Source organism: Lynx rufus, unplaced genomic scaffold (genome assembly GCF_022079265.1).
Source record: "Lynx rufus isolate CCGP_SWC_20201006 ecotype Redwood Valley unplaced genomic scaffold, mLynRuf1.p SCAF_6, whole genome shotgun sequence".
Lineage (NCBI taxonomy): Eukaryota > Metazoa > Chordata > Mammalia > Carnivora > Felidae > Lynx > Lynx rufus.
In genome coordinates this window covers 83,179,682-83,199,242 of record NW_025814878.1, presented here as the reverse complement: position 1 = coordinate 83,199,242, position 19,561 = coordinate 83,179,682, and the positions used below count along the sequence as shown (strand labels likewise).

The window sequence follows — 19,561 nt, the reverse complement described above, 5'->3', positions numbered from 1 at the left end:
GAAAAATCCTCTTTTCTGCCTGATCTCTGAAACAATTGCAGCTTCATGGTCAGAAAGTTTTCCTTATTGCAACAGTTCCCCTTTTCCTACTGTTATCATCTGTTCAAATACAGTTTCTCTCTCTCTTTTTTTTTTTTTTTAATTTGGCAAATGCCAGCATCTGAAATGGTTCATCACTCTTCCTTTGGCTATAGGAAACTATATTTGCCTAATTTTCCACCTAACTCACTGGTTGTCCCTTCTTAGTTCTTTGCTGGTTGCTCTTCTTCTTTCTAACCTCTAACCACCAGTCACAGAGCCTCTTGTACGTCCTCTCCACTATACTCAGTGATCTCTTACCCAGTCTTACAGCTTTACTTCCCATTGAACCCTGACTAATCCAGCATAAATTTCTCTACAACTTCAGATCCAACTCTGCCAACTCAAGATCTCCACTTGGATATTTAAGGAACACTCAAACAAAATGTTCAAAACTGAACTCTATGTTCTTACTCAATGCATGAATTAAGGAAACAGAAATGTGGAATTAAGAATACATCGACTTTGGGGCGCCTTGGTGGCTTGGTCGGTTAAGCATCCGACTTCAGCTCAGGTCATGATCTCACGGCTTGTGAGTTCAAGCCCCGTGTCGGGCTCTGTGCTGACAGCTCGGAGCCTGGAGCCTGCCTCTGATTCTGTGTCTCCCTCTCTCTCTGCCCCTCCCCCACTTGTGCTCTGTCTCTCTGTGTCTCAGAAATAAACATAAAAAAAAAATAAAAAAAAAAAAAAAAGAATACATTGACTTTGTGAAAAGACTTGAGGGCTTAGCCACAGAGCAAACTCCTGAATGCATTTTAGTATAATCTCATATTAAAAATTGGATTGAAGGGTGCTTGGGTGGCCCAGTCAGTTAAGCGTCCAACTTCAGCTCAGATTATGATCTCACAGTTTGTGGATTTGAGCCCTGCATCAGGCTCTGTGCTGATGATGGCTCAGAGCCTGGAGCCTGCTTCAGATTCTGTCTTCCTCTCTATCTGCTCCTCCCCTGCTCATGTTCTGTCTCTCAAAAATAAATAAAACGTTAAAAAAAATTTTTTAAATTAGATTGATATACAACTTTAGTAATAACTCCATGCTTTTAGTTCATATGCCATGTAATATATGGGGTTTTTAAGGCTATGTAAAAAGCATGACAAAATCCCAAACCAAAACCACATCAAGGTAAGGAATTTTCTTCATTGTTAAATCTTTTCACTTAATTCTCTACTACTTTAGCCCCAAACTACCCTACTAAAACTGCATTGTCAAAGGTTTAAGATTTGCTCGCTAAATCTCTCTCTGAAGCATCAACACTATTGACCTCTGGACACAACACTCTCTTGGTTACTATAATGCTATAGTAGTCTGGTTTTCATCTCTCGTTTTCCAGACTCTTACTTTCCTTCTCCAATAGCCTCAGTTTAACTCTTGAACCTCTGGTTTTCCTTTCTGTTGTCTGTGACTTTCATTCCCTCAAGGCTTCAAATAACTATCTCCCTTAGAATTTTATTTTTAAAATTTAAAGGACAGATGATGCAAACAAAACACAAGACACAACAATGTTAAATGTAGGAAAAAAAGATACTAGGAATCCAGACACTTGCATTGAAGTCCAAAGTCTCATACTATCTGTATAACTTTTAATTCTCATTTCTTAGGGCCTTAGTTTCTGTATCTGCAATAAAGGGAATTAAATAGTTAGATGTCCTCTCTAAAGTAACTTTTGTTTTTTGTTTGTTTTTCACTTTAATATTCTAATTTATATCTTAAAACTGTTTACAACTTACATGTCTCTTTGTGGCCTTTTTTCATTTCTAGAATTCTCACAAAGAAAATGCAAAGAAAAAAAAAAGATTCTCTATGCCTAACTAACACAGTATCTTAGATAAATGTTTTTAGAAGGATAGCTACTTGAGGTTCTGAGAAAACTGGTCAACTTGTTTATTTGCTGGCATAACAGCCAGGTAAACAAGTTTCATTTACAGAGAATGTATTTTGAGTCATTTCTTGATGATGGGCTTGTTTACTCCAGAATTTAGTGTTTAACTACTTTCTAAAGCAAGCTATCAATACACAGTTTACTTTATTAACATTATTAAATTTTTCTTTAGTTATTCAAAATAATTCCCACTTTTCCCTTTGTATTTAGGCTCTATAATTATAACCCTACTTTAGCTTTTTAAGTCTTCTCCATTTTTTTAATGTTTATTTTTATTTAAATATTTATTTTTTATGTTTATTTAAAATTGAGAGACACAGGGAAAGCGAGCATGAATGGGGGAGGAGCAGAGAGAGACAGGGAGAGAGAGAACTCCAAGCAGGTGCTGCAGTGGAAGCACACAGCCATACCCAAGGGGGCTCTGTCTCAGGAACCATGAGATCATGACCAGAGCTGATATCAAGAGTCTGAAGCTTAACTGACTGAGCCACCCAGGCGTCCCTCTGCTCAGTTTTCTGTAATTCATGTAGTTTAGTTTAACACATCAAATTCTATTTTAGCATCATCATTTAACTTGAGTCATCTTAACCATTTGTCCTGGTAAAATTATAGCCTAACATGAAAATCTAATGCTATATAGATCATCTGATTATTTTTTTAAGATTGGCTATATATATTAACAAATACACTTAACTAGAATAACCCACAAAAATCAAGTTTGACTTATATGATCATTTCCAGTTCCAAGACAACAAACACAAGTTAACTTCAGGAAAAGATAAAAGAATTAAATAGGACAGCATAAATAAGACTTGGGGGTTCATGGGTTTTTAAAAATAGTCATTTGGAAGCATATTATCTTGCTTCATCCCTCACTGAATTCCCCAAATATTCAATGTTCCTGCCACAATTTATGGTTACTATAACATGCCAAATATATTTATGTCTTTATGCCTTATTAATGCAGGTGCCTTCTCTGCTTGGAATATCCTCTAGTATTTTTTTGTTGCTGTTGTTCATTTAGATTTATTTATCTTATGCTTTTGGGCCCAGCTGAAATGTTATACTGCCTCTTGGGTAGAATAAATCATTATCACCTTTTGCCTTCCCATAGCATTTTGCCTATAATTTCTTTATAGTTTGCCACTTACTTTTCCTTCTATTACAATTATTTATTTTCATATCTAAGTGCACTAGTCTGTGTGCTACTCGATGGCAGAGAAACATACTAGGTACGTGTTTCCTCTGACACTTTCCCAAAATCTACCCCAGTATTCACAATATCTACTGTGTTTGTTTATTAAGAGACAATGATCTTTTATCTTCCTATTTTGACTCAAATATTTATATATGTTTATGTTACTTTTAATAATTCTGTGCTTTTCTTAAATATTTTATTCATATAAACACCCAAATTGTATATTAATGCTTATTAGATTAAGTAGCAATTAAAGAATATATAAAACTAGGAATGTAAAGATCCTTTTGCCATAATGGCATATAAAAGTTAAAGCTTGATTTCTAATTTGCTGAGTTGACTCACTTTAAACATATAAACTATGCACTACCTGTCAAGATAAATCACATAATATTGTCATTTTAGGAAAACTTTATAAACATAGTATGATAGGTATTATTCATAAATCTGCTAAATCATTCCCTTCTTTAAGAGATTATTTTAAACACAAAAAACCTAAACTATTTTTAGATCAATGACTCTTTTGAATCTTAGACACTATAACCACTTAAAAGTAGGGTGTCAGTATGTTTCTTATATGTTTAATAAATGCAAGACTACCCCATATATGAACACAATATTACTTAAGAAAAAAGTCTCTAAAATGTACTGATTGATAAAAGATCCATATATGTATTTTTAGAAATTGATGCTTTAATATCTTTCCAAGGAGATTATTTTTCTCAGAAACAATTTTAAGTATAACATTATAAATTATAATTTTTGCTTTTAAATCTAACACTCTCCAAAATTCTGTTACTTGCAAAAGACACATAACAAAGGTGCCATCAAGTGCCTTATGGCATATTTATATTGTAGCATCATCTACGCTAGCCAAATGTGCCCACCAAAATGTCACAAATATTAGTGCTGATTTTTTTCTCTGCATGCTGAGATTTCCAAATTCATGTTTGAATGGATACAGCCATACTATCCTGTCACCATACATTCCACACCATTCCTACCCCTATGTGTCAAATCTCATGTTCTAATCTATTCTTCATCTCTCTCCATCATTATTTGTATTTAAAAAATCTACCCTGCTACCCTAAAACTATGGCCATATTTCTACCATCCTCTTCTAAGTATGCACAGGCAAATTGAACATTTAAAGATGAACTAGAAAACAAAGAAAAAAGGTGGAGAAAAATTAATCATATCCATAAATCTAAAGGTGTGCTTTTGTACTGCAAAGTAACATTTCAAAGGCTAAGTCAACTGAAAAGTTTAAGAAAAATCTTCAACAGTTCAAATGGAGTCATTTTAACTAAATTAGATGAAAAAGAAAAATACTAAATGTGATTCATAAAAGGTTATGGTCAAGTTGTACCATCTGACTAAAGCTTGTTAATCTATAATACACAAATTCACTCAGTTCAGCAATACAGGGGCATTTTAAATTCCCTTTACCAGTGCAACATAATTTGAAATCCTAATTTTTTAAAATTTATTTTTCTGCTAGATTTCAATACTGCCATAAGATTTTTAAAAGCAGAACCTATTTTGGATCTTCAGGGTCAATGCCCTCTTAGTTCAAAAAAAAAAAGAAATTACAAGTCAACTCAGCAGTAATTTTTCATTCTATTTTCACTTAGCTAAAAATGACAACCCAAAGCATTTCAACTATCAAACCTATTTGTGATGTGATGTATGTGTACATTTCAAAGTAAAAAATCTGGGACTAAAGTCATTACATAAGTATAATTGGAAAGTCAAGTCATATTTTTTATACTAGAAACGTTTTACTATTTTTCTTCAGGCAACAAAAGGTATCCCACTGGATTTGTTTTCCCATCTCCTCTCTAGTTTGTTCTTTTCTCCCAGTTTTAGAGTCTTCCCTATCCCGTACGCATCCCAGACTCTGTGGTTGGTCACTTAATTCTCTCACTCTCAGCCTGTCCTTTGCCTTGCATCCTACTTCAACTCTTCAACCTACATTCCCCAGACAACCTAAGCACTGATGGATAATAATCATATCAGTTGTAAAGATCTATTCAACAAAAACACAAATTGACAATTTCATCTTTGTCCTTTGACGTATTTATCTATCACCAACTTATTTTCAGTCATATCCTTATTTATTCACCTTCATGGCCTATCAGAAACGTTTGCCACTTTTGTCAATTTCATGCCCCCATGGCCTACTCAATTCTCAACAGATGACCAGAACTTACACTTCAGAGCAAACTGAGACAGTCATACACAAATGACAACTTCCTGCCCATACTCATCACTAAGAAATTACTATCTGAGTCCATATCCTTGCTTCTTCCCTCACAGTCATTCTACCTAAAGCATCCTGTCTTGGATGTTCATAATACCATCTCCTCTGGAACTGGACATTGTCTCCTCATTCATCCTTTCTGATATTTTTCAACTTCTCCTCCTCTATTCCATCCCATCATCCCTGAAGTCTCTCTTAATCTATTAAAACAAACAAACAAACAGCAAAACAAAAATCTTGGTTTCTTTGACCCTGCATGACCCTTTTGTCTTTAGGGACCCTCTCAGTCCCTAATACAAATTTCCATGAAGACTAATAAGTCACTAGATATATATTCCTTTTTACCCATGCGATTAGATTTCTCTTCATCAACATTTTTTTTTCAGTCCTCTTCTCTGTACCTTCTTTACCTTCTTTCAGATAACTTTCCTGAGATCCAGTCTCTGTGCTCCTCTCACTCTCTATCGTCTCACTTCCTTACATATATATTCATCTGTCTTGGAAACCTCCACCTGAACTTCCCAGAGATATCTCAGGTCAACTCATCATTTCTTACAATTCTCTCTAATCTTCATATGTATTTTTATCTCAGTTTGGTGATACCAAAATTCACCAAATGACTCAGTAACTAGAGGGCCATTCTAGAATCTTCTGTCTTCTTCAAAAACACTTTAGATCCAATCAGAAATCTCATTTCATCCGAATTTCTTTCTTTATTTCATACACTCATGACCACTGTTTAGTTCAGGCTTTTACCATCACTCTGGATTACTATAATAGCTCCTTCTGGATACCCCTCTCATCTGATTTCTATGCTCTGGTTTCAAATCCAGGCTCTATATAAGACACAACTGTTACAATTTAAGTTACGGACAATAAATCAGATCATAACTTCTACTTCCTCATTCAAAAATTTTCATTGGTGCTCTTACTTTCCAGAACATTTTGTGATCTGACTCCTAATTCTACAATCTCGTTTCCTCCATCTCTCCAACCTCTTACCCCTATAATTTAAAATACAAAACAATAACAATATTTTAAATTCTTTTAAACACATACCCATATAGTTTAAGATAATCTACTTTGTGCATTTTGTTCCTCTGCCTAGAACAATCTCCCTTGATGCACACACACCAGATAAATTCTTCTTTAACTTTGAAATGCAGCTCTGATATTGCTTTTCCAAAGCCCATCTTTTGACTACCACTGCACAATGATCTCCTCCAGGTAGAGGTAATTACTTCTTCCTCTGGGCTATTCCAGTATTCTATGCCTATTCTTCCTATTACTCCATCACATTCTTTAGTTGACCCTGCTAAAAACTCAGAAAAATTTATCTTTTTATTATGGTACCCATGGGTGATTTATGAAGAGATATACTATATTGGACATATTATTTTACCATGACATAAAAGAATTTTGAAGACAGGAGTAAAAAAAAAAATTGCAAATTCTGACAGAATGTATCTGGAATCCTTAGTAAGGACAGAATATTGTAATATTCAAAAGAAAAAAAAACACCTAATGCACAGGAAGAAGAAAAAAATAATTTTCTAAAATTATACAGAGGAAAAGCATAAGATCACAGTTTTTCTTAGAATACACATAAAATACTTAGCATAGTGCCTGGAATGCAATTATATGTTCTTAAAAGTGAACTGCTATTGTCATTAACATTACTATACTATTATTAAATAACTAGACACGTATGAATTAAAAGTTCTAAGTCATAGGTACTTACGGTCTTGGTCCTAAGAATTACACATTCTACCAAAACTATCTTGAGTTTTATAAGGAAAAAAAAAGGTTTTAAGAGTGATTTATTATATTAGTAAATGTAATAAATAATAACTACCTTTTGCTCTTTCATAAGTAACTAATTTATAATGGTCCTTTCCCTAATGGAAATCAATATATCACCAAGAAATTCTATTGAAAAGACTTAACGATTTCTTCTTGCTAAAAGTTCCTTTGTCACCACATATTAAAACAGATGTATCAAATGATTAACACAGCAAAATGCAAGCCAACTCTTTTCTCATAGAGTTATGAACTTTAAGATAGTTGATAAGCGCTGCCTCACTTACCTTCAGGGGCATCTGCATCACATCTCTTTGGCACAGGGAGGGCTGAGTTGTTTTTATGGTCATCATAAGTTATATTGCTCTGAAAGATGAAAATACAATTAAAATATAAATATTACATTAATACATATATTTGGACTAAAAAGTAATCACATTATGAATTTTAACTCTGTTTTCTATTAAACTACATTTGGCTAATATTCTAAAAGGTAATTTTTATGCAAAATTACAATTAGAAGAAAAAGATTTATGGTAAATGTAACAGTAGGGCTTTTTTTTTTTTTAATTAATTTTTTTATTTTGAGACAGAAGGGCAGAGAGAGAAGGAGAGAGAGAAACCCACGGAGCCTGACATGGGGCTCAGTCCCACGACCTGTGAGATCATGACCTGGGCCCAAATCATGAGTCAGACACTTAACTGAGTGAGCCACCCAGGTGCCTCTAACATTTGGACCTTTTTGCAACAATCTTTAGGTCTTGGTTGAACAACAGAGCGTTTCCCAGAGAAACAGCCTACTTATTGTTCCACTGTAAAACAAGAATTATCTTTTGTCCATGCAAATGCATGACCTCACTTCATTTATTCATACAAGAAATTTTAACAGGCATGACCTAGTGAACTAGGTGGAGGGGATAAGGCAAGAAGAGAATAAAAAGATACAAGAAGTAGAAAATATGATTCAAGTGATCTTCCAGTACTATGTTTCCCAAACTCAGGTTACTCATGTACCTCTATTACAGTTTGTGCTTATATTTGTTCCACCTACATTATTACTTAATATTTGTCAGTGAACTAATTTTTCAACCATCAGTAATATTATGTATGGTACTGATGGAAGGCTGGATGTACTTGTTAAATTTTTGTTCTTAATTACATGTTAAATAAAGTAAAGAAAGAAGGAACTACATGATAAAAAAAAGGAGTGATCTGGGTAGATTAGTAACCAAAGACTCCATTAAGAGCAAGGCTTGAAATAGAACCTGAAACACAGATTTGATTTGCATTATTAAGTAGAGCAAAGTATTTTAGGAAAAAGAAACCACACAAAGGTTAAATCAGATATGGTCAAAATATTTTAATATGTCAAAAAATCCAAACTAGCTGTCCAGTTACAACTAGGAACTACAGCTGGCTTTTTGAAAGATCAATATCAAGAAAGAGTGTAACAGGTAAGAGGATACCCATTATGTTAAAAGGAAGCTCAGACACCCACAAATAAAATATTTTTAAAGCCTCTTCTGTGGGATTCACAGGACTGATGACAAACTTTGCTCATCAAAATTTTGGAGGAAGTCATATTAATAAAATTACTTGAAATATTTATTTTAGAGAAAGTATTATGAGTTTCAATAGAGTGCTGAGATAAAGCTCAGCACCTTGGTACCAGGGGATCCATTAAGGAACTATTATAATAGAATTCAGAGTGTTATTAAAAAACTTTAAGAAACAAATATAAATAAGTTCAAAAATAGAATGAAAATCCTATTTTAGCAATATTAAACTTAATCTGATGAGCTATTACCTTACTGGAGTCTTCACAAATTAAAAACTGTTTTTAAATATCACTATCTTTAAAATGTCACGATAATGGGGACACCTGGCTGGCTCAGTCCGTTAAGTGTCTGACTTCTGCTCAGGTCATGATCTTGTGGTTCATGGGTTTGAGCCCCATGCCAGGCTTTGTGCTGACAGCTCATAGCCTAAAGCCTGGAGCCTGCTTCGGATTCTGTGTCTCCCTCTCTCTCTGCCCCTCCCCAGCTCACTCTCTCTCTCTCTCTCTCAAAAATAAATACTAAAAAAAAATTTTAAATAAAAAAAAAATGTCAAGATAATGAAGTTTAAAATTTTACACTTACCTCTATTAAGTAATTTTGGCTTCCATACATAACATATTGGGGAGCAAGACTATAAATCATGTAACTAGTGTGAAGGACAATAAGCAGAAGTATCATGCAGAGAAATAAGAGTGCCTGGGGCCTCGTTCTACCTCTTCTAATTTTATATAGCTGCAAAGAAAAAAGACAGTAACAATATTTCAGCAATATGTTTTATTTGTATGGCACTAAGTCCTGCTCATATGTTAAAGGTAATGACACAGTTCAGTCAACCATTTCTTTCTTCCAAAATAAACATTAAGAATTCTTAATCATTTTGGGGCACCTGGGTGGCTCAGTTGGTTGGGCATCCGACTTTGGCTCAGGTCATGATCTATCTCACAGTTTGTGGGTTCGAGCCCCATGTTGGGCTCTGTGCTGACAGCTTGGAGCCTGGAGCCTGCTTTGGATTCTGTCTCCCTCTCTCTCTGCCCCTCCCCAACTTGCGCACGTGCGCGTGTGCTCTCTCTCAAAAATAAACGTTAAAAAATAATTTTTTTAAAGAATTCTTAATCATTTCAAAGGATTATGAGAATGACAAAGACAATTCTTTCCCTGCAAATCTTTTAGGTGTAGATTTATGTTTCCTTTAGTCATAGCAAAGCATCTATATTCAAAGGATCCTATAAATGATCCATGAAAAACTCAAGACCTAGAGAATATATTAGTATTCAGCTGGTTTGTTTCCAGACAAATCTTCTAAACTTATTATGTAATAGCATCTGCTAGAAGCTTATAGAGCTAAGAAGAATTATGAACTATCACTAATTCTATCCAAAGATTAAAGAAATGAGTTTAAACTGTAGGTATTAGTAATATATTTGTGGTTTTATATATTACTGTACAAGAACAGACATGTCACATGTTTATAAATACTCATTTCTATGAAATACTCATGACATCCTCCTACCATACTGTTATAAATTCTAGTTTAAAATAATTTATAATAATCTGATTGTAAATATTTTCATATATATCTATAATAGAGAGAAACTAAAACATGTGGTATCAAATACAATGAGCCACAGGACTTTCTTCATTTCAGTGTCAGGGAACATTTTTATTTCAGCAACTAAGATATCACTTCCCTGTTTTATTAATAGATTTTAGGACAACATAGAGTAAATTAACTCCAATTCTGGATGAGATGAAAACATGATAACCTAAAAATTGACATTTCCCAGTTTCCCTTACATCTCATCATAGCTAGCAGTGATAAAATATTAAACATCAAAAGGAAAGAAGTGTGCTGGGGATTTGTGGGAGTGCTGCTTTATTGATAGAAATGTTTTTCTAATGGAACTTGAACAGGATAAACGGAGCTGCAACAGCCATATTATGATCATACGGGAGAAGCCAAGAGAATTACAGAGATGTCGGACTTGACACTTTTGAGCTACAAAGCAATGCTAGATTTTTGAAATTTTCCACAGCAAGAAATCTTTTATTAGTTCAAACCACTATTTAACTGGGTTTTCTTTTACTCACAGCAGGAAGTAGTTTCTATCTGAATCACCTTCATCTTAAAATTCTTAATTTACCTCAAAATGAGTGTAAGAAGAAAATAACTTTTTCCAATCATATAGTAATCTTTAACTTCTAGTAGGAAGAGCTGTCTTTTGAGCTATAGTGTATCCATCTGTACTTCAATACTTCCATGCAGCCAAACACTATGGAAAAAATACAAGGATCTCTGTGCCTTGGCATTGTTGACGTTTTGGGCTGGATAAGTCTTTGTTGTGTGAGGCTACCCCGTGCAACACAGAGTGTTTAGCAGACTCCCCAAGCCTCTACCCACACTACACACCAGTAGCACCCACCAGTTTTACCAACTGAAAATATCTCCAGACAGCCAAATGTACCCAGGGGACAAACCTGCCCATTTACAAACCACTGCTCTAGACAAAAAGCATTTTTATGTTACCATGAAGTGAAAAAGCAAATATTTCCATCGCTTTTAATATCAAAATATTTACTTTTATATTATAAATGTAGGTTAATTTGTAGTAATGGAAATTACATACAAAATGAAAAAAATCAAAATAATATTGTTATACTTACTCTAACCCAAAAGAACCAAATGCCAATGTTTCGAATTCCTGCCATTGAAGTAAAAATAAAGTACATAATAATAATTGTTATAAGAATATAATCAAGAGGAAACACCTGAAAAAAAGATAAAATTAAATTTAATACACAAACAATAGGAGTTCTGGAAGTCATATAAAGTTAACTGAAACTTCATTCATATTTGACAAATGTTTAAAATATCAACTCTGATTTAGATCAGGCTACTATGATAATACAAAAAAAATAATAATAATCCTCCAAAAAACAATTACTAGTTACTAAATTGTTTAGTGCCACTATCCTAAGAAAAATCCTGTAACAAATTAAACAAAAATTACATTTATGTATGGAGTAAAAGACTTCATTAGTTCAAAACTTTTCATTGGAAAAGTTCATCTTAGGTATTATAATGTATCCCAAATCAAATTACGTATAAGAGTTCAGTAATATGTCACTATAATAATCTTGAAAGCACTATTATTGATGTAGAAGTCATATGTAAATGAGCCAAATCAGCAGAAGCCCAAGCATATATTGCCAAGTATCAATAGTCTGTTAACATACTAGTTTGACAGAGTGTGAGAATGTTTGCTAGAGAAGAAAATGACTGATTTTTTTTTTCCTTTTACTCACTGTTTGTAGAACAGGCAAAAGCATATTCAGTGGATTACTCAGGTTTGCTCCAAAAATTATAAAACCAGAATCTATTCCAGCTGAATGAAGAGCTTTATCCAAACTAAAACAACAAAAAATTATAAAGAGTGAATTTATACATTATACTAGCACATTTTTAATTAACTTCACAGGATGTGTGCTGTACAGATTATGTGTACTATACTCACTTTGATAGGAAGAGAGAAATTACAAACAGCAATGCAACTAAGATGAAAAATATTCCCCAAATGATCTAAAAGCACAAAAAAATATCATTAAAATATGATTTTAAAAGGTGATATTAAAAGCACAAAACCATTATGCTCAATATGAGTTGCAAGCATACAATGATCCAAATAAAATGATCCAAGATATATTTTAATTCAGTATATAATCCGAGGCATTCATTATCTAAATTTGCATTATGAGGCTATTTGACTCAAAACACATACACAAAAGAGACAAAGTATTTAAAAGTCTTTATTAGTAAGTAAACAAAGGAGACTCTGCTAAGTCACATAAAAGGTTTATATTCAGTTAGACTGAAATATAAACTTCAAAGATAAATGAAAATTACACTAAGACTTACTACATACACAGACAAACCAAAACCATGAAACTCATCAGGTTATATAAACCTTTTGTCAAAAAGGGAACTTGGAACATTTTCCCCACAGATTTTTTATTCAGACATACACACACACACACACACACACACACACACACACAAATTCACAGTTTTTGCTTACTAACTAACTAACTAACTAACTAACTATGGACCAGAACAGCACTGAAGACATTGTCATGTTAATATTTCTGGTGAAGAAATGTATTAAGCATTGTAATTAGTAGAATACGTTTCCTTACTGTATGAACCTTAAATTAGAGATGGTAGAAAACAAGCAAAAAATTTTTGGAACTGGGTCTCTTAAGAATAAAAACGCCTGAGGGGCGCCTGGGTGGCTCGGTCAGTTAAGCGTCTGACTTTGGCTCAGGTCATGATCTCACGGTCTGTGAGTTCGAGCCCCGCGTCAGGCTCTGTGCTGACAGCTCAGAGCCTGGAGCCTGTTTCAGATTCTGTGTCTCCCTCTCTCTCTGCCCCTCCCCTGTTCACGCTCTGTCTCTCTCTGTCTCAAAAATAAATAAACGTTAAAAAAAAAATTTTTTATTAAAAAAAAATAAAAACTCCTGAAATCTATGTCAGTAATAATGTAGATTCTTTTTTTCCCTGACATCTTCCCAAAGTTCCAGCAACAAGTAGGCTGAAGAGTCCACAAAGTCAGAACAAAAAAAGATTCCAATTAAGCAGAGTTCGGTGTTTTTACCTTCTCTTTTGACTGGAATTGATAGGAATAGATGGATAATATAATGAATGTGATGGTGTTTTCCACCTTACTTCACAAGACTGAAGTACATTTTAGAATTCTGACAGGATAAATGAAGTAAAACAGCATCCTACCCCACATATAAAGATGAGTTTTGGAATAAATTTTAAGCTGTGTTCCTGGGAATTCTTCAGTTCTGAGAGAGTGCCTTTGGAATTCATTGGCAAAGAAAGTTGGCAAGAGAAGACCAAAAAGGCTATAGTCATTACTTGAAATAGAAAACAATGCATGTACCTGGAATTTCACATAAGAATTCATTTATTTAAAAAAGGTCTCACTGCTAAAGAGGTTCGAAGTGACTCCTTTATAGTAACAAAAGTTCATTAGTAGAAGCTATAAAGGAGCTTACACAGTCTTTTTCTACTAGATTTGAGCACCTTTATTTGATACCTAGGTGAGGACAATATGATTACACTGAGGATCAAAAAGTGAAACCTATTACTTCCTAATAGACTGTTAATAAGAAATAGCTTGTAGAATGAGGGAGTATAACTACCAGATACCAAGTAGTAGTAAAAGAACATGAAACAGAAATAGCAAAAGTTAAAATTCCCTTTCCTTGATGTCGATTTTGGGGAAGAAAAAAAAAAGGAAAAAAATCCTTGACTATTTTCCCAATCTGTTGGGATATATGACCCAGAGTTCAACTGTTTAATCATAGCTACTTAATAGAATACATTATAAATGTAAAAAGATAAATTTTATAAAAACCTAGAAAACAACATACATTTAAATGAGAACTTAAATTAGTACTTGAACTAAGTGGAAACCATGACTTAAGAACTAAAATAATGAAAACAATGTCTCACTAAAGACTATCAAGGAAGAGAAATTATAAAAAAGAAGTGAATTGAAATTCTGGAGTTGACACTGGTAAGAAAATTTCATTACAAGGGTTAAACAGCAGATTTGGGCAGGAAAGAAGAAAATATCATCAAATTTAAAGCAACTGAGATGACCAAGTCTGAGGAACAGAATGAAAAAATAATGAAATAAAGTGAACAGAGACTCAGACACATGTGACACCTTGAAACATAGCAATATAAGCTCAATAGGATTCCCACAAAAAGAGGAGGGAAAGGGGCAGAAAGAAAACTTCAAGAAATAATAGGCAAAAACAATCTAAATTTGATGAAAAATAGCCTATGCATCCAAGAAACTCAACAAAGTCTAAGAGGAATAAATTCAAAGACATCCACACCTAGACATGCATAAATGGAGGGGAGGGCAAATCAAAGAGATCTTGAAAGCAACAAGAAGGAAGAGACTCATGTAAACCAGATTCTCAGCAAGATTAACAACTCATTTCCTATCAGAAACCATGAAGGCTAGAAGACAGTAGGAAAACAATTTCGATAAACCTAGTAGTTTCTTATAGTTGAGTTTTAAGAGTATTTTATATATTTTGGATTGAAGCCTATTTCTTAAGTTTTTTTTTTTAAGTTTATTTATGTTGAAAGAGAGAGAGAGAGAGAGAGAGAGAGAGAGCGAGTGCAAACAGGGTAGGGGCAGAGAGAGAGGGACAGGGAGAATCCCAAGCAGGCTCGGTGCGGGCAGTGCAGAGCCTGATGGGGGACTTGAATTCATGGAACCGTGAGATCATGTGACTTTTTTTTTTTTTTTTTTAGTAGGCTTCACATGCAGCGCAGAGCCCAACACAGGACTTGAACTCACAACCCTGAGATCAAGACCTGAGCTGAGTCAGATGCTTAACCAACTGAGCCACCCAAGCACCACTGTGACCTGTCCACTGTTACTTCCTTAACAGTGTCCTTCACAGAGCAGTACTTTTTAATTTTAATAAAGTACAAGTTATCCATTTATTTCTTTCATGGATCACGCTTTGGTGATGTATTTAAAAACTTACTACCATACCTCAGGTCACCTAGATTTTCTCTGTTACTTTCTAGAAGGTTTATAGTTTTTTTTGTTTTGTTTTGTTTTGTTTTTTAATACAACGGGTCTATAATTCACTTTAAGTTTTGTGAAAGGTCTAAAGTCTATGTCTATATTCACTTTTTTTGTGTAGATGTCAAATTCTTTCAGCACTATTTGTTGATAAGAGTATCCTTTCTCCAATGAGTTGTCTTTTCTCCTTTGTCAAAGATCAGTTAACCTCATTATGGGTCTATTTCAGGGCTCTCTATTCTGTCGCACTGGTCTATGTGTCTCCTCTTCCACCAATACCATGCTGTCTTGATTACTGTAGCGTTAGAGTAAGTCTTGAGGTTGGGTGGTGTCAGTCCTCTGACTTTGTTCTTAGGTATTGTTGTGGCTATTCTGGGTCTTTTTTCCCCCTCCCACATATGTTTTATAATCAATTTGTGAATATCCACAAAATAATTTGAGATTTTTATTGTAATTGCATTAAATTTATAGGTCAAGTTGGGAAAAATTGACCTCTTAAAATAATGTTGTTTTAGAGACATAAATATATAGAACAGAAACCAAGTTTTTCCTGTGTATTAATCAGATATGAATCATGTAACGTTCATTAAACCACATTAAAGAGGTGAAACGTTATAATCTACAAAGAATACCAAGTAAGACATTACTTTTTTCAGAGTAAAAATACTATCAATGTTACTAACTTGATGTGTGACGTTATCTAAAGCAATGATGGATGGGGCGCCTGGGTGGCGCAGTCGGTTAAGCGTCCGACTTCAGCCAGGTCACGATCTCGCGGTCCGTGAGTTCGAGCCCCGCGTCAGGCTCTGGGCTGATGGCTCAGAGCCTGGAGCCTGTTTCCGATTCTGTGTCTCCCTCTCTCTCTGCCCCTCCCCCGTTCATGCTCTGTCTCTCTCTGTCCCAAAAATAAATAAAAAACGTTGAAAAAAAAAAAAATTAAAGCAATGATGGATCAACTGTCCAGAAAATTTTCCATTACCTACAAAGAAAATTTATGTTCCTCTATCTCATTAATAGCATACCATTCCCCCAAATCTCTTCCCTTTCCCTTTTACTAACTTTAAAACCCTGTGTTCTTTTCTTTCATTTAAATCAGTGGTTCTAAATTGGATATATTCTACCCCCCTTCAAAAGGACATTTGACAATGTTTACAGAAAGTCTGTCATGATTTGAGTTGGGCAGGGGTGTTACAGCAAGCAGGTAAGAATGCTGCTAAATACCCTAAAATGCACAGGACAGTAGTCACCCTCCCCAACAAAGAATTATTGGGCCCCAAATGTCAACTGTGCTGAGACTGATAAAGTCTGATTTAAATTGAACCCTGAATGGTCTTAGAAAGCAGCATGAATAAGCTATCACTTTAGCAAAAATAAACTTTCAATCACTCTCTTAAAATCATTTGTTTTGAGATGCTAATTAGCCTACCATAAATCTCTTATCCTAGAATTTAATACTGTCTGACAATGTGAAACAAAACCTCCAAACAGTATAGAAAGAAATAATTTAGGATCAGTTTTTTTTTTTTTTTAGGACACACCACTTATCAAATTTCATAGGTGAATTTCCTATATCCATAAAACAGCTTTTGTGTATACAGAAATATAACCCAAAAAAGTAGAAAGTTACCACACCTAGAGACTCAAATAATAGTTACAAATGTAAGATAAAAATAATTTCTATTGTATCTTATTATTTTTGTTACCTTAAATAAAATACCATGTACTGCTTCCTTTTTTTGCCTTTTTCTAGTTTTCTTACTCTTTAATAACAATGAGGATAGGAAACAGAAGCATGTTTTCCCTTTATAACTACTTAGAATCTTGTTAACCAAAGAGTGGTCATGGACCATCAGCGTCAACTGGGAGCTTGCTGGAAGCTTGCTGGAGCTTACACACCCTTGGGACTTACCAAAGGTGGACTGGATCTGAATTGTATTTTAACAAGAGTCCCAAGTAATTCTTATGTTACAATTGAGAAACTGTGCCTTAGAAAAGTCATTTAGAATATCAGATGACTACAATAAAAAGATACCACTTCAACCCAGGTTAACAAGCGTTTGAAAAGATAATTCTGGAATGGAGAACTGGATTTTAATTTAACCCAAACTGAACATTCCTCTCTCTAGAAGCCCATCTGACATTATGTGTCCAGTATTACATAGCTAATGGCCATGGGTCCCAGGTCCCCTAACTCTAAGTAGCAAATCAATTAGTCTTCAAGACTTTCCTCAGAGGTAGAAGGTTAATACATAATTTTCATTATCAAATCTTGATAGGACATTGTAAGTTATAGTTCTAGGAAAAGAATTCAGTTTCTTTACATGTTGCAAGTGTTGTACATAAAGTTTTTTAAAAAGTTAGAAGATCAATAATATTCAGCTCTGGCTACAAATTATTGTGTTTTAAATTACAAAGAATCTCATAGTGATTTGTTAGGGTAGTACTAGCTAATGGTATTTGGTCATTGTTCTATACTATTCTTATAGAAGAGACTTTCATAAAGATTGACATTAAAAATGAGAGTGGTAAGGATAATGCCAAAATCAGGGTGGGGGGGAGGGGGAAGTAGGGGAGGTCTAGTAGAAGTTAAGATTTTAAAGCCTTATTTTGCCATAATTTCAGATACATGAGAAAACTGCAAAAACTGCACAAAGAATTTTGGTATACCTTCCAACTAAATTGTCCAAATGTTAACATTTACCTTGCTTTATCATTCTCTAGGTGGCTGAATTTTTGGCAGAAATGACAGAGGCACAATCGTATCTACTACCCCATTACTGATGAGCTTAACTTGGATCACATGGTTTAGGTGGTTTAAGTCATGTCTCTTCACTGTACAATTACTACTGTCCCCTTTATAATTAGTAAGTCTTGTGTAGAAATAGTGAGATTATGCAAATATCCTGGTATCCCCAAATTTTCACCTTCTAATTTTAGTATTCATTTATTTCTCTTGCAAGAAACAGTACTGTATGTGATGTTTGCCAAATACTGATTTTCTAATTCTGACATTTATTCTACATTTATTAGAATGCCTCTGTAGGGTAGAGCTTTCCTTTCTCCATTTACTTATTTCCATCATTATACTCATATATTCTGATACTTAAATGGTCCCAGGTTTAGGAAGCAAGAGCCCCTTCAAGCACATTCCCTTATCATACTCTAGCTATACTTCTGCACTTCTTCTCTGTCTGACATAAGCAGGTGTGGGCTTATATACTTTCCCAGCACCAGCCTCAGCATCAACCATTTCTCCAATCAGCCCGGTTTCCTTTCAATGAAGTTAGTGTTTTATCTATTAGTTGAAACATACACATAGAAATTATTGATCTAGTTTTCCTCTCTCATTGTTTTCTGATTTTATGTTTACTTTTTTCCTTGTGCTTTCTGTTGGTTTACTTTGCTCCTTTGCTAGCCTTGCATGCTTGGAATTTAGAGTATATTTTTATCCTTTCTTTTTTATTGATAAATGTGTTTAAGGCTTTGAATTTCCTGATCCTTATTTCATGATCACCGTTTTACATGTATCTCATAGGTTCTAATATGATATTTCCATTATTAATTTTAAGAATTTTGAAGTTTGTTTTTATTTCTACTTTCCTTTCACTCAAGAGTTGCTGAATACAAGGTTAATTTCCAAGTGAAAAGTGTCCTACTTTATTGATTTTATTATAATTTCTAGTTTTAATGCTGCATTGCAATCAGGGAAGAGGTGTTTGTAATATATCTACTCTGTAGAATTTATTGAAGTTTCTTCATGACATAATATATGATCAATTTTAGTGAATGTTCCATGTGCACTTGGAAAGTATAGACTCTATATTGGGATTTAAAGTCCCAAAGTTATGATATACCTTATTGACTTAGGTCTTCTATATTCTTACTCAATTTTGTGCATCTGAAATGTCTTACCCTGAGTATGGTGCTATGTTATTCTCCTACTATTAACATATTTCAATCTACGTCTCCTTGAATATCTCATACTTCTTGCTTCATAAAGGTGGTTGCTGTGTTCTTTGGTACGTAACTATTTCATCTTCATCATAACTTACAAATTTTCCTAATAAGTATATTAGTTTTCTATTGCTACAGTGACAAACTACTACAAATGTAGTGGCTTAAAATAACATCTACTTCTTATTCTGTGGGTCAGAAGTCTGGGCACAG

General features: G+C 34.1%; 1 protein-coding gene across 4 annotated transcripts in view; it reads right to left on the bottom strand.

Annotated features, from left to right (window-relative positions):
• The window catches only part of LMBRD1 (LMBR1 domain containing 1), a 110,489-nt gene that overhangs the window by 19,803 nt on the left and 71,125 nt on the right, over window positions 1–19,561 (bottom strand). For all 4 annotated transcript variants that reach the window (XM_047102165.1, XM_047102167.1, XM_047102166.1 and 1 more), the window contains 5 exons: window positions 12,290–12,354; window positions 12,081–12,183; window positions 11,439–11,543; window positions 9,360–9,509; window positions 7,506–7,584 (listed from right to left, as the gene is read on the bottom strand). In XM_047102165.1, the coding sequence (XP_046958121.1) occupies window positions 7,506–7,584; window positions 9,360–9,509; window positions 11,439–11,543; window positions 12,081–12,183; window positions 12,290–12,354 (502 nt within the window). The remainder of the gene's footprint in view (window positions 1–7,505; window positions 7,585–9,359; window positions 9,510–11,438; window positions 11,544–12,080; window positions 12,184–12,289; window positions 12,355–19,561) is intronic.